The sequence below is a fragment of the Magnolia sinica genome, chromosome 3 (genome assembly GCF_029962835.1).
Source record: "Magnolia sinica isolate HGM2019 chromosome 3, MsV1, whole genome shotgun sequence".
In the NCBI taxonomy this organism is placed as follows: Eukaryota; Viridiplantae; Streptophyta; class Magnoliopsida; order Magnoliales; family Magnoliaceae; genus Magnolia; species Magnolia sinica.
The window spans coordinates 11,339,270-11,352,676 of NC_080575.1; the positions used below are offsets into that span (position 1 = coordinate 11,339,270).

General features: G+C 38.0%; 1 protein-coding gene across 4 annotated transcripts in view; it reads right to left on the reverse strand.

The window, feature by feature from the left end:
- Positions 1-209: 209 nt before the first annotated feature.
- The window catches only part of LOC131239508 (norbelladine 4'-O-methyltransferase 2-like), a 51,711-nt gene continuing 38,513 nt past the window's right edge, over positions 210-13,407 (reverse strand). For 3 of the 4 annotated variants that reach the window (XM_058237242.1, XM_058237243.1, XM_058237241.1), the window contains 4 exons: positions 5,528-5,607; positions 2,993-3,137; positions 2,762-2,893; positions 210-672 (listed from right to left, as the gene is read on the reverse strand). In XM_058237242.1, coding sequence (XP_058093225.1) covers positions 379-672; positions 2,762-2,893; positions 2,993-3,137; positions 5,528-5,607 — 651 coding nt within the window. In that variant the 3' untranslated portion in view covers positions 210-378. Of the gene's footprint in view, positions 673-2,761; positions 2,894-2,992; positions 3,138-5,527; positions 5,608-5,696; positions 5,795-13,407 lie in introns of those variants that run through there. The other variant, XM_058237244.1, reaches the window with a different exon arrangement.

Consider the following 13,407-nt stretch of genomic DNA (forward strand, 5'->3'; position numbering starts at 1 on the left):
ATATGTTGATGCTATCAGATAGCATCGACCTAACACCTCAATTGTCTAGAGATAAAACATGATTTTTCGAAAATTGAACAGCAACCAACTAAAGAAAATCTAGAAGACATCAATGGGATCAAGAATTGTTTGATGCCATCGAAGGTAACATTGAATAGACTGTCAATGACATCGACTGACCCAATAACAGATATGATTTAAGACATCTATTACAACAAAATGTAATATTTATTCAATATTATTATTTGATCCAAATTCCAATCAACACACACTAACAAAATAACCATTATTTAAAGTGGAGATCAGACTTATTACAATAAGTGTTCTACACCTTCAAATATTTAAATGGTCCTCAATAGATAAAAACATGATAAACGGTTAATAAAGACGCCTACACAGGGTGACACCATCACCAATGCAGATTTGTGAAATCTCAACTCTAGGATCGGAAGCTAAGAACTTGTTGAAATTCACGAAGCAGTCCCTCATCATCCTGTCATACTCAGGCATGCCAAAACGATCGGAATCCGCTACGGTCCCGAACCAAAGTGTATTATCGTAGCCGATGAGCCCACCAACCTTAACAAGCTTCATCATCCGTTCATGGTAGTTGATGTTGTTGACCTTATCACCATCAATGAATGCGAAGTCAAATGATCCTTGGTCCTTTCCCTGAAGGAAGAAAAAAAAGAAAAAAGAGGAAAGATTCATTTCACCGTACATCACCGTACCATCTCAATTAATGGGACCACAATTAATATTGCTTGGTTGATCGTAGCTATTTGATCAATAAACACTTAATTAATGGTTTTTTAATTTGAATTGATTGTTTGAAAGACATGGATTAGATGTATAGGATTATATGATCAATGTAGTTACAATTATTTTATTAGGAGGACTTCATTCCTTTCTATATATATCTCTTTTGTCATATTACTATATTATTACATACTTGGGTCATTCCTCATGTATAAATTCAAGACTCCACACTCAACCAAAAACACGAGCATTTATTCAATATTTCAAATTTCATTTTCCTATTTCTAATTTTTATTATAGTATCATTGCACCCGATCAAGGTATTTAATTCATTTCCCATTGTTTCTTGTGAACTTTTCACCTTTTGATCATGACACTTGGTCCGTAGTACAACACCAACAGCCTATCTCTGCCATCTATCATATTGTTATCCGTTTATAGGGAACTCAAAAAACTGTTGGACCAATCTGAAATCAATGTCCTGCCTGCAAGATATCTGGACCATTCATCTTTGTGAAGCCATGTATTAAAAAAATCAGGACAGTACACTTGTCAAGTGGGCCACACATGCATGTTGAATTTGGATCCATGGATGGCCTTTCTGGTCACCCATTTTTCTTATACAAGTTCCATCTATCTGATCAACAAACTAAACATCATTTTTATTTTTGTCCATGGCATATAGTCTGGTCGGACTGGGTTTCCCTTTAAGAGTCTAGGTCTAGCTCTTGAAGACTCGGATCTCAAAGGACTCGGGTACCTATTAGGTCCTTGGATCTAAGTTTCAAGTTGGATTCAAGGCTAATAAAAGCATTTAATGGAAGTATCTAATCACAAATACATGTACCACTTTGACTTGCGCATGGTGTGCAAACAGACTTTCAAGGAAACTTTATTTCTTTTGCTAGAATTATATATATATATATATATATATGTGTGTGTGTGTGTGTGTGTGTGTGTGTGTGTGTTAGCTATATGCATTTTAATATTAAAACCAACTGGACCCAACCTAGACTCAACTAGTCTTGACCCGATCCAACCTGAATTTAACTAGTTCCATCACATTAGACCCAACTTGAACTTGACTAGTCCCCATTCTTAAGTGGGTTCAAAAGATGAGACCTGAACTTGATCCAAATTCTTAACAAGTCAAATAAATGAGACCCAGAGCAATTAAAATTGGGGCGGGTCCATTGGAAACTAGCAGATGTGGATATAATAAAGGTGCTTCCAATATGGGCCCATGGTGCAGGGAGGGACGTGATGAGGTGATCAATCACTGTCTTCTTTAGAGAATAACTACTCCAAATCCACGGAGCTCCCTAGACTCTTTACATAGCTTCATTGAACCCATGGGGGTAAAAGCAGGACTAATTCCTAATAAATTTAAAATAATTTGATTGATGATAAAAAAAATGAAATTACAACTCCTTAAATAAGAAATTCAAACATAGGACAGAGTTTTAGACTCAAACTCTAATTCAAACACCCTAAAGACATGTCTTACTATAAATTATAAACTTACTATTTATATACGACCTATACTCCTACTAGACTTCATGATTTTCAGCCAAAAATAGTGTAACTTGGCACAACCATGTTATTCTCGTAAATTTTCTAAGCTCTTTTCATGTTGGGCATGACTTCTAAAACTCAAAAGATCAAATGTTATACTCAAACTAAAACTCACTATTTATAGTAAAAAGAAAAGTAAATCGGACTTTTGACCATCGAGAGCTAATGATAAATGGCCTAGCCCAACCCGTTGGCCTGGTCCAATAATCAAGTGGTCACTGTTATAGGGAATGATGTAAATGAATTGAAGACACTTGTGAGGGTCCTATAGTTTAAATGTACATTTTGTATTTAGGGTCATGTTGCCAGTGTTGCAAATGAGCCGTGCATTTTATTTATAACTTTGTACCAAACATCAATGCTAACATCCTACGGTTCAGATCATCTGTGTCATGTTAATGAAAGAAACCAAGCAACACTGGCATACTTCTTGTAACATTTTATCAAGAACGGGAAGAGCTTCTGATTCAATAAAATCGATCTTCTTCTCGACACCAGCCTTCTGAATGAATGGCAATCCTATGTCAAAGCTTTTTCTATCAACATCAATGGCAGTGATCTAACAAAGAGTAAGAGAAATTAATTCCATCAAATATCCAAAATTTCAAGAAAGACGAAGAAAAATGAAGAAAAGAAATGAACAGAAGTATTATTAAACCTTTCCATCTTCCGGCAATGCGAGTGCAGTACAAAGGAGCGAATAGCCCGTAAACACGCCGATCTCTATCGTCCTCTTCGCATTCATGAGCTTTAGCAATAGACGAAGGAACTGGCCCTCTTCAGGAGGGATGCTCATTGATCCCCTGTTGCACAAACGTCAATGATCCAAGAACATGTATCTACTTACTATCACAGGATATGTTGGGACTTTAGCAACTGATCTAGGTCATTTTTAAGCTTTCAAAACCGTTTATATGATGAGCCACACAATGGCTAGGAGTGACAATGGCTGAGGTCAACTTGATGGTTCATGACCCAACAATAAATTAATGTCTTGGTCTAAAATTTGGACCCATGGAGTGAGTCTGGTTGAAAGGTTCAAACTGAATTACAAAATGATTTGGGTTTGGAACCTGTCAGAGTTAACCTCTCACCTGACCCAACTTCGACCCAATTTAAAATGGATCTGATTTGAACCATCCTAAAATAGACCCAAACCTAGAGCTGGTCCAAACCCAAGAGTGTAATTAGTACTAGTATAAGAAATTTATAATCCAACCCATGCTTGGTCGCAAACACACGCTGTGTTTCAATACTGAGGTCATGGTTCAAGTGCCTACATGGAGCTGGCTGTGTAAAAAAAATACAAGAAAGTCTAAAAGTTTGATTGATGGATTAACACCACCTAGAAGTGGCAATAAGCAGCGGCTCAACCCGAGCCTGGCCTAAGCGGAAGCTTGAATATTAGTTGTTATTAATAACCTCTCTAATATAAATTGACCATTAAATAGAAATAAAAAGAATATTATAATAAGAGATGAAACTTTTGAATATACTCTTGGAAATCATAAATAAAACAGGTTGGGTTGAACCTTAAGGCGAGCCGAAGGGTCTTGATGCATAGTTCAAACCTAATTTGATTAATAAATGGACTTTACTTCTACTTCTCAACATAGCCTCGGCCACGTATGCCAGCCAAAGTCGTAATTAGATTATTAATATATATTTCAAACTTTGATAATTGCATGGATGAAAAATTGTTCATGTTGAAAGGAAAGTCATTCCTAACGGAGAGTTCTTTTGGTTTTTGTTATCCTCAGTCCATTTACTGAATTTAATCAAATGGAAAATGACTTCCATTAAAATGATAAAGTCCTAGTTTATCCTCATAGCAACATGAAGAGACGTACTGTAACAAACATAGAACTGATCACCTACAGGCCATGGTTTGTAACTTCTCTAGAGGCCAATCTTCACTCCAAACATGTGCCAGTCCACTCATCAGGTGGGCCACACCACTGAAATAAATGGACAATTGATAGTCTAATCTAAATTCAGGTGTTTTGCCCGCCTAATGTCTCGATCAACCTGATTTCCTAGGTGTGTGATCTTGATGATGGGGCCTATCGTTGGAAGCGGATTGCGTACTGAGTAACTTAGCATACTGAGTAAACTCTGTGGGGCCCACTGTCATTTATGCATTTTATCCACTCTGTACATCCATTTTATTAGTTAATTTTAAGTGGTTAGCCCGAAAACGAAGCATATTCAAAGATCAAGTGGACCACACCACTGGAAACAGTGTGAATTTAACGTCTACCGTTGAAAAGTTCTTGGTGGCCACAAAGTTTTAGATCAAGCCGATGTTTTTGTTTTCACTTAATCCATGTCTTTTTGATCTTACTAACAGGTTGGATGACAAATAAACATCACTGGAGTCCTTGGAAAGGTTTCAACGGTGCAAATCCATATTTCCACTGTTTCCTGTGGTATGGTCCATTTGAGCTTTTTATATGATTCGATTTTGGGCTCAACCCCTAAAATGATCTGAAAAAATAGATGGACGGCGTGGATAAACCAAATGAATTCACGGTAGGCCCGACAGAGTTTACTCAGTACCATAAGAGCGTACTGAGTAACTCAGTACGCAATCCGATTTCCCTATCCTTGCACGGCACGGATTCCCCGCACGTGGGCATGTTCCAGGACAGATGGTATCGTACGACAAGTTACCACGTAGGCAGCTGTAAGTGATTATTACCCATTCTCACATTAGATCTAGACCGTTCATCAATTAGGTCCCACTGATTATCATCTGACCCAAAAAGTAAAGGCTGACCCACTTCTCTGATTGGCCACACACGTACCATAGTCTGTACATTTGGCTTATCCTAAATTGAAGTCGTCCACACACACACACACACTCACACACACACACACACACATATATATATATAATCTTTGGATTACAGATGCATAATCATACTTTTATACGATTGATGGATTCGATCTCATCAATTTGCTCCGCGTGTACACGGAAAATATGGCGCCTCTAGATGCATGGAATCCACCCTCTTTAAGTTTAGCTATAATATAAAATAGGTGTAAAACTGTAATTCTCCATTTTCATGCATGGCCAACCAGATTTTCGCGGACAAGGAGTAGACGTTGTAGAGCCTGCTGATGAACGTTTCTGATCTTTTAAATACATATGAAATACCTATAAATCTATATCAGGGATAGAGGTTCCTGCCGTGTATGTTTCAAGGTAACCTCTCGCAGTGCCTTGAGCTGCTCGTCTTCTCTTGGGTAAACGCTTGTTTCCAAGATATACTGCCAAAAAAAGAATAAAATAGAAACTCTCATTAAATGAAATAAAATAAAACTAAAGTTATGTTTGATGAAATGAAAATGAAGCATACATCATGAAGGACATCGCTTTGGAGGAGGTTCTTGCTTACAGCCATTGTTTTAGAAATCTCTCTCTCTCTCTCTCTCTCTCTCTCTCTCTCTCTCTCTCTCTCTTAGAGAGAAGTGTGTTAGAAAAACTACTTTTGGATACACCGAAAAATAAATAATAAAATAAAATTATCACTAGGCTGAATCACGCATAAAATACGTTGTCCTTAAAGCGTGATTCGCCCCCTTATCAACTGCTGATGGGTTACAGGCGAATTGCTTCCAAGATAAGACAAGCCTTATCTGGATCCAGCATGCAGCAATCACGATAGGTCCACTATGGAACAATTTTAATGCAATCGATTTATTCTGGCAAGACTTAGACTATGGAGATGACAACAGTATTCTAATATGAAGCTATGGACTGTATCTGATTTGATGGGGAGATGGTGTATTGAGATGATGAAATCGGACTGGAATGGTCCAGTTTATATAGGCATCAGGTTTAGACCCGTTGCTGTGTGGTATTCAATGGTCCAGAACGTTTGAAAAATGTTTCTGGCCATTGTCCATTAATCTCAGACGTTTCTGGTCATTAGATCTGTAGATCTGACCGTTGGATCATCCTGGCCCATCCGTTTTCAGACCGTTGTGACTTTTAAGGTAGCTATCCGTTTAAGAAATGGCTGGACGTTTCGGATTTAAGATCCGACCGTTCTCAGTCACCTATAAAACCCAAGCTCATTTCCAACATTTCAGATCCACACCGCCCAAAGGCTCTGACCAAACCCATCGCACCGAGGTCGCACCGAGTTCGCACCAAGTTCGCGCCGGTTCGCTTAAGGTCGCGAGGGAGCGACCACTCTGCGATACGATACGCACATGCGAAGTGCGCCATCTAGCGCCACTACAGCCACACTGCCTCACTGCCCACGCCCTCACCCTCGCCCCTGCCCGAGGCGCGTGCGTGCGTGCGTGCGTGCGTGTGTTCCAATGCTTCGCACTGGAACACACAACCCGTGTTTCATCTCTTTCAAAAAAGCTCCAAGTAAGAATACCATTCTCAACATCTCATATAAACCACAAAACTTTTCTCTGTATTTCCGATGTGGGACAAAGCACACACACCGCACTTTTTAATTTAAAAAATTTAAAAAGGTATTTTGGTGGGAAAATCCCGAAATTTTGAAAATTTTGAATTTTCATTTTTTAATTATTTTTTAAACCACAAAAAAGCAACAATCCCCCACTGGTTTTTAAAATAATGAAAAAACTCTGCCAGAATAATAACAGTTATTATGCATAAAGAAAGATATCTTGCGATTTGAATCTTTCCTTAGTGTAAGCATTTTAAAGTTATTTCGAAATTTCTGGTTGCCGCAGCATTGAATCAGTTATTCCTTTATGATATAACCGAAAATACTACACACATAATAGCTTATGCGTTAGGTGTTCCTTTATAATCTTGCTTAGCACTTTTAATGGCCATGTGCTTATCTTGTTTCATGAACGATCTCGAGATAACTTTAAGTCTCATGAGAAGCGGCACCACTTCTACGTTCACATAGGTTAAATCCTTCCAGTGTTTCCGTTTAAAATACTTGTCTTGTTTGACTGGATTTCATTAAGAGTTCAATACTCGTCCCTCTTTATAACTGCCAGAACTATCATCCTGGATGAGGTTATCAATTTATTTAGTGCTGAAACTTTTCACTTATCAGTGAATTGTTGTTACCCATTAAACCCAATATTTAGAGATTTTCTAATTTAGGGTTGGGTTTCTTTCACTGGTGAAACTTTAAGTATAGAGTTTCAACCCCATCCCTCTAGATGTTGTCCTTACTACCTCTCTCGTTAGAGGTTTAGTAAAAGGATCAGCCAAGTTATTACTTGATTTTACATATGAGATCGCAATGATTCCATCTTGAATCAATTGTCTTACATAGTCATGTCGCAAACTTATGTGCCTGGACTTCCCATTATAGGTACCACTATAGGCTCTTACTAGAGTAGCTTCACTATCACAATGAAGTGAAACAGCCGGTATAGGCTTCGCATAAAATGAAATTTCTAAAAGAAGATCCCTTAACCACTTAGCCTCTTTGCCTGTAACAGCTAAAGCTATAAATTCAGATTCCATAGTTGAGTGTGTTATGCAAGTTTGTTTTTTGGATTCCCAAGATACAGCTGCACCTCTTAGGATGAATATTCACCTTGTAGTGGACTTGTTGTCCCCTGCACTCGATATCCAACTTGCATCGGTATATCCTTCCAACACTGCTGGAAATTCTGAATAAAATAGCCCTAGTTCTTTGGTTTCTTTAAGATAACCTAGAACTCTACTAATTGCTTTCCAGTGTTCAACACTTGGATTACTTGTAAACCTACTTAGTTTACTCACAGAGTATGCTATATCTGGTCTTGTGCATTACATCGCATACATAAGACTACCTATAACACTAGCATACTCTAGTTGTGCAACTGCTCTTCCACTGTTTTCTTTTAACTTGATACTTGGATCAAACGGGGTCTTTGCCTATTTAATTTTCAAGTGATTAAACTTGTTTATTATTTTCTCAATATAATGAGACTGGCATAATGTAAAATTCCCACTATGTTTTTTAACTTTGATACCTAATATGGTATCCACTTGTCCAAGATCTTTCATTTTGAAAACTGAAGAGAGAAACTTTTTGGTTTCAGTTACCCTTCCATTTTATTACTGATTATTAACATATCATCTACATACAAGCATATGATTACAACATAATCATTACATACTTTTGAATATATACATTTATCATCAATATTGTGTTCAAAACCATAAGACAAAACTTTAGAATCAAATTTATCATGTCACTGTTTTGGTGCTTGTTTTAATCCATACAAAGACTTATCAAGTCTACATACTTTTCTTTCATTTTCTGGTAGAACAAACCCTTCTGGTTGCTCCATGTAAACCTCCTCATCGAGATCACCATTCAAGAATGTTGTCTTCACGTCCATTTGATGGATATGAAGATGATGTACGGAAGCAAGAGCGAATAAGATCCTAATCGATGTTATTCGAGTTACTGGTGAATGAGTATCAAAATAATCAATTCATTCTTTCTGTCGAAAACCTTTAGTAACTAATCTTTCTTTAAAAGTTTGAATTGTACCATCTGTGTGATATTTTTTCTTAAATACTCACTTATAACCTATTGGTTTAGAACCTAGAGGTAGATCTACCAATTCCCATGTTTGGTTAGATATTATAGAATCCATTTCATCATTAATGGCTTCTTTCCAAAAAGTGGAGTCTCTTAAAGACATAGCTTCACTAAAGGTTTTAGGTTCATCTTCTATAGTCAAAACCATAGGTATTTTCCTAATCACCTTCTCTCTATCACCCTCAACTAAATGAAAAGAGAGTCATTGAGAGTCTATTTGATCAGGATCAAGACTCTTTTCTACTCTTGCTCTTTGACTCCTACGAGGTTCACTAGGAGTTTTCTCTTCTATTTGTGTTTCTTTTATATTTTCATTAGGAGATTGAATCTCAGCATTCTTTTCCTCCGTGAATACAGAATTCTCAAAGAACTCTATATCTCTAGACTCTATGATTACATTGGAGTCTAAGTCTAGAAGTCTATAGGCCTTACTATGTTGTGCATATCCTACAAGGATGCACTTGATAGCTCTTGGTCCTAATTTAGTTCTTTTAGGTTCTGGAGTTTTGCAATATGTAAGACACCCCCACACTCTAAGATACCCTATGTTTGGTTTTCTTCCTTTCCATATTTCGTATGGAGAGGTCTTGGTTTTCTTAGAAGGAATTCGGTTTAAAACATGACATGCAGCTAACAGCGCTTCTCCCCATAGGTTTAATGGCAATTGTACTTGTATTAGCATTGAGTTGACCATTTCTACTAATGTCCTATTTTTTCTCTCTACTACACCATTTTGTTGTGGTGTATAAGGTGTTGTGCACTGATGTATTATGCCGTGTTCTTCACAATAGTTAGAAAATTCATTAGAGAAATATTCTCCTCCTCGATCACTACGAAGGATTTTAATATTTTTATCTAATTGATTTTCTACTTCAACTTTATAGATTTTGAATGCATTAAATGCTTCATCTTTCGATTTTAACAGATATATATATATATATATATATATATATATATACATATCTTGAACAATCATTTATAAATGTTATAAAGTACCTTTTACCTCCACGGGAAAAAACATCATTTAGTTCACATATGTCAGTATGCACTAGGTCTAATATTTGAGACGATCTCTCAACGCTAGGGAATGGTTTCTTTATTATTTTAGACCGTATGCATACTTCACATTTATCTTTGTCACTATCATTGTATGATATTAGGCCGTTCTTAGCCATGAGTTTTATGGTACTGTAGCCAATATGGGCTAGTCTACCATGCCATAGCGTTACAGACTCAATCATGTAAGCAGAAGAATTCTTTTCATTTAAAGAGAGTTTGATCATCCCATTACAAGCGTATCCTTTACACACAAAGTTCCCATTCTTAGACAGGATCAGCTTACCTGATTCAAACACAACCCTAATCCCAGGCTTGCTTAAGAGATCCCCTGAAACAAGATTCCTCCTTATATCTGGGACATACAGTACGTTGGTCAGGATTACCTTCTTTCCAGAGGTAAAGATTAATTTCACGGTTCCTTTGCCTACAATTTTCGATCGTCCTTCATTTCCCATTTGAACCTCTTGACCATTGGTCTCATTTTCATAGGTTTTGAAAGCAGATCGATCATTGCATACATGGACTGTGACACCTGTATCATACCACCAACTAGAAATTTTCTCTTGAACTAGGCTCACTTCTGTGACCATGGCTACGATTTCATCGTCTACTGCATTAGCCTCTTTCTTGGGCTTTTTTCGGTCCCTACAGACTCGAGCGAAATGCCCGGTCTTGCCGCAGACATAGCAAGCTCCCTTAGGTTTGCCGTTTTTCTTCTTTTGAATTTTCTTGAATTTTCCTTGATCTTTGTTAGGTTTAAGGGAATCAGCTTTCTCATAGGTATTATTTTGGGATGTCTTTTCTACTGCGTTCACCTTGGATGAGGATGCACCATTAGTGTCATCCTTTTTGTCTTGATTACGAGATTCTTCTTCAATACGAAGATGCTTCTAGATTTGTTCTAGGGTGAACTCTTCAGATTTATGCAGTAGTTTCTTCCTGTAGTCTTTTCAGCTCGGAGGCAACTTTGCAATTATATCTCTGACTTGAAAGGATTCAGGAAAATTGATTTTTATGGCTTTTATTTTATTTACAATAAGCTGCAGTTCTTGGATTTGGGCAAGCAGCGGTAGATTGTCTACCATCGTGAAGTCGAAATACCTGGCAATTAGAAATTTCTGTGTACCTTCCTCTTCAGCCTTGTATTTGTATTCCAGTGCGCTCCAAATTTCTTTCGCTGATGTGGTTCCCGTGTACAAATCGTACAATCGATCAGAGAGAGCATTGAGGATGTGGCCACGACACAGCAGTTCATCTTCTTGTCGCTTGATCCTAGCAGCGATCTGTTCTGGAGTGTCAATGTCCTTTACTTCAGGTAGAGGGTGGAGAGTCGGGTCCAAGATGTAGAAGATCTGCAGCGCGGTCAGCAGGAATTTCAGCTTGTCCTGCCATCTAGTGAAATTTGAACCATCGAATCGGTCCAATCGGATCAGATCCTGATTCATCAGTTTGATTGATGCAACACTTTCGATGTCCATAATCACGCTTTAAGATTGTTAGAAAAACTACTTTTGGATACACCGAAAAATAAATAATAAAATAAAATTATCACTAGGCTGAATCACGTATAAAATACGCTGTCCTTAAAGCGTAATTCGCCCCCTTATCAACTGCTGATGAGTTACAGGCGAATTGCTTCCAGGATAAGACAAGCCTTATCTGGATCCAGCGTGCAGCAATCACGATAGGTCCACTATAGAACAATTTTAACGCAGTCAATTTATTCTGGCAGACTTAGACTATGGAGATGACAACAGTATTCTAATATGAAGCTATGGACTGTATTTGATTTGATGGGGAGATGGTGCGTTGAGATGATGAAATCGAACTGGAATGGTTCAGTTTATATAGGCCTCAGGTTTAGACCCATTGCTGTGTGGTATTCAATGGTCCAGAACGTATGAAAAACGTTTCTGGCCGTTGTCCATTAATCTCAGACGTTTCTGGTCATTAGATCTGTAGATCTGACCGTTGGATCATCCTAGCCCGTCCGTTTTTGGATTGTTGTGGCTTTTAAGGTAGCTATCCATTTAAGAAACGGCTGGACGTTTCGGATTTAAGATCCGACCGTTCTCAGTCACCTATAAAACCCAGGCTCATTTCCAACATTTCAGATCCACACCGCCCTAAGGCTCTGACCAGACCCATCGCACCGAGGTCGCACCGAGAAGTGCAAAGTGCGCCATCTAGCGCCACTACAGCCACACTGCCCACGCCCGAGCTCGAGCCCGATCCCGAGCACGCGCGCGTGCGTGCATGCGTGTGTTCCAGTGCGAAGCACTGGAACACGCAACTCGTGTTTCATCTCTTCCAAAAAAGCTCCAAGTAAGAATACCATTCTCAACATCTCATATAAACCACAAAACTTTTCTCTGTATTTCCGATGTGGGACAAAGCACACACACTGCACTTTTTAATTTAAAAAATTCAAAAAGGTATTTTGGTGGGAAAATCCCAAAATTTTGAAAATTTTAAATTTTCATTTTTTAATTATTTTTTAAACCACAAAAAAGCAACAAAGTGATCTAGTGGGGTCCATGCATACCAACCAAAAAATATATATGGTTTTTTACCATCCTGCTCTTTCATCAGATAATCCTAACTAACCAATACATGGCTGAAGAAACAGATAGATACTAGATTTAGGGCAGTTACCAGATCGGTTTAGGGACTTGGGTCAGGTCCTAGAGATCCCAAACCCAAGATGGTGCTGTGAAATTTTGTTGGACACAAGCTCATTTTTTAGGATTTAAACTTAGATCCAATCGCTTAGTACCAGCTTAGCCCTTGGACTTGGTTTCGAGTTGGGTCCCACCAAGGGCATTTACATGGTCAAGCCCGCTTAATAGATGGATTAAATTATACACATGCAACTTTAACAGATGGATAGTGTAAACTGGCCCTCTTATATGATGTGTGGCTTGAAAATCTTATTCGATGCTATTTTGTTCGAAATTTGGCTGTCCGTATGTGTGCGTGACGTTGGGTGTGCAGAACCCAATGCGGCTTAATCCGAACTGAATGCTTTTGGCCCCAAGCGTGGACATAGATAGAGAGACCGATGGCTATTGTCTATGATTGGTAACTTCATAGTGTCGTTTATTTAGCCACTTGTAACTGGGACGAATCAATACGTGAAGGGGAGAGTTTGCCTTATAATAATTTTTTATTTTTTGCTTTTCAGTTGAAATGATTTTTTTTCACCATGATAGTAGAAATTGACTGATTAAAATAATGTGAGGGTAAAAGAAAATAAATGCATTTATAAAAGATAAACGCTTACCAAAAAGAAATATACCTGATGATCTAGCAAGTATAGCATAAATGGTGAGGTCTTAAAGCTTAGGTCTTCGTTGATCTAGCAAGTTGGCGTAGATGAAGGGAATTTATTTATTTATTTAAAATGGAAAAATGTCTTACGCGGTCCATTGATGTGGGCATAGAAAAAGTGAATTACACTACA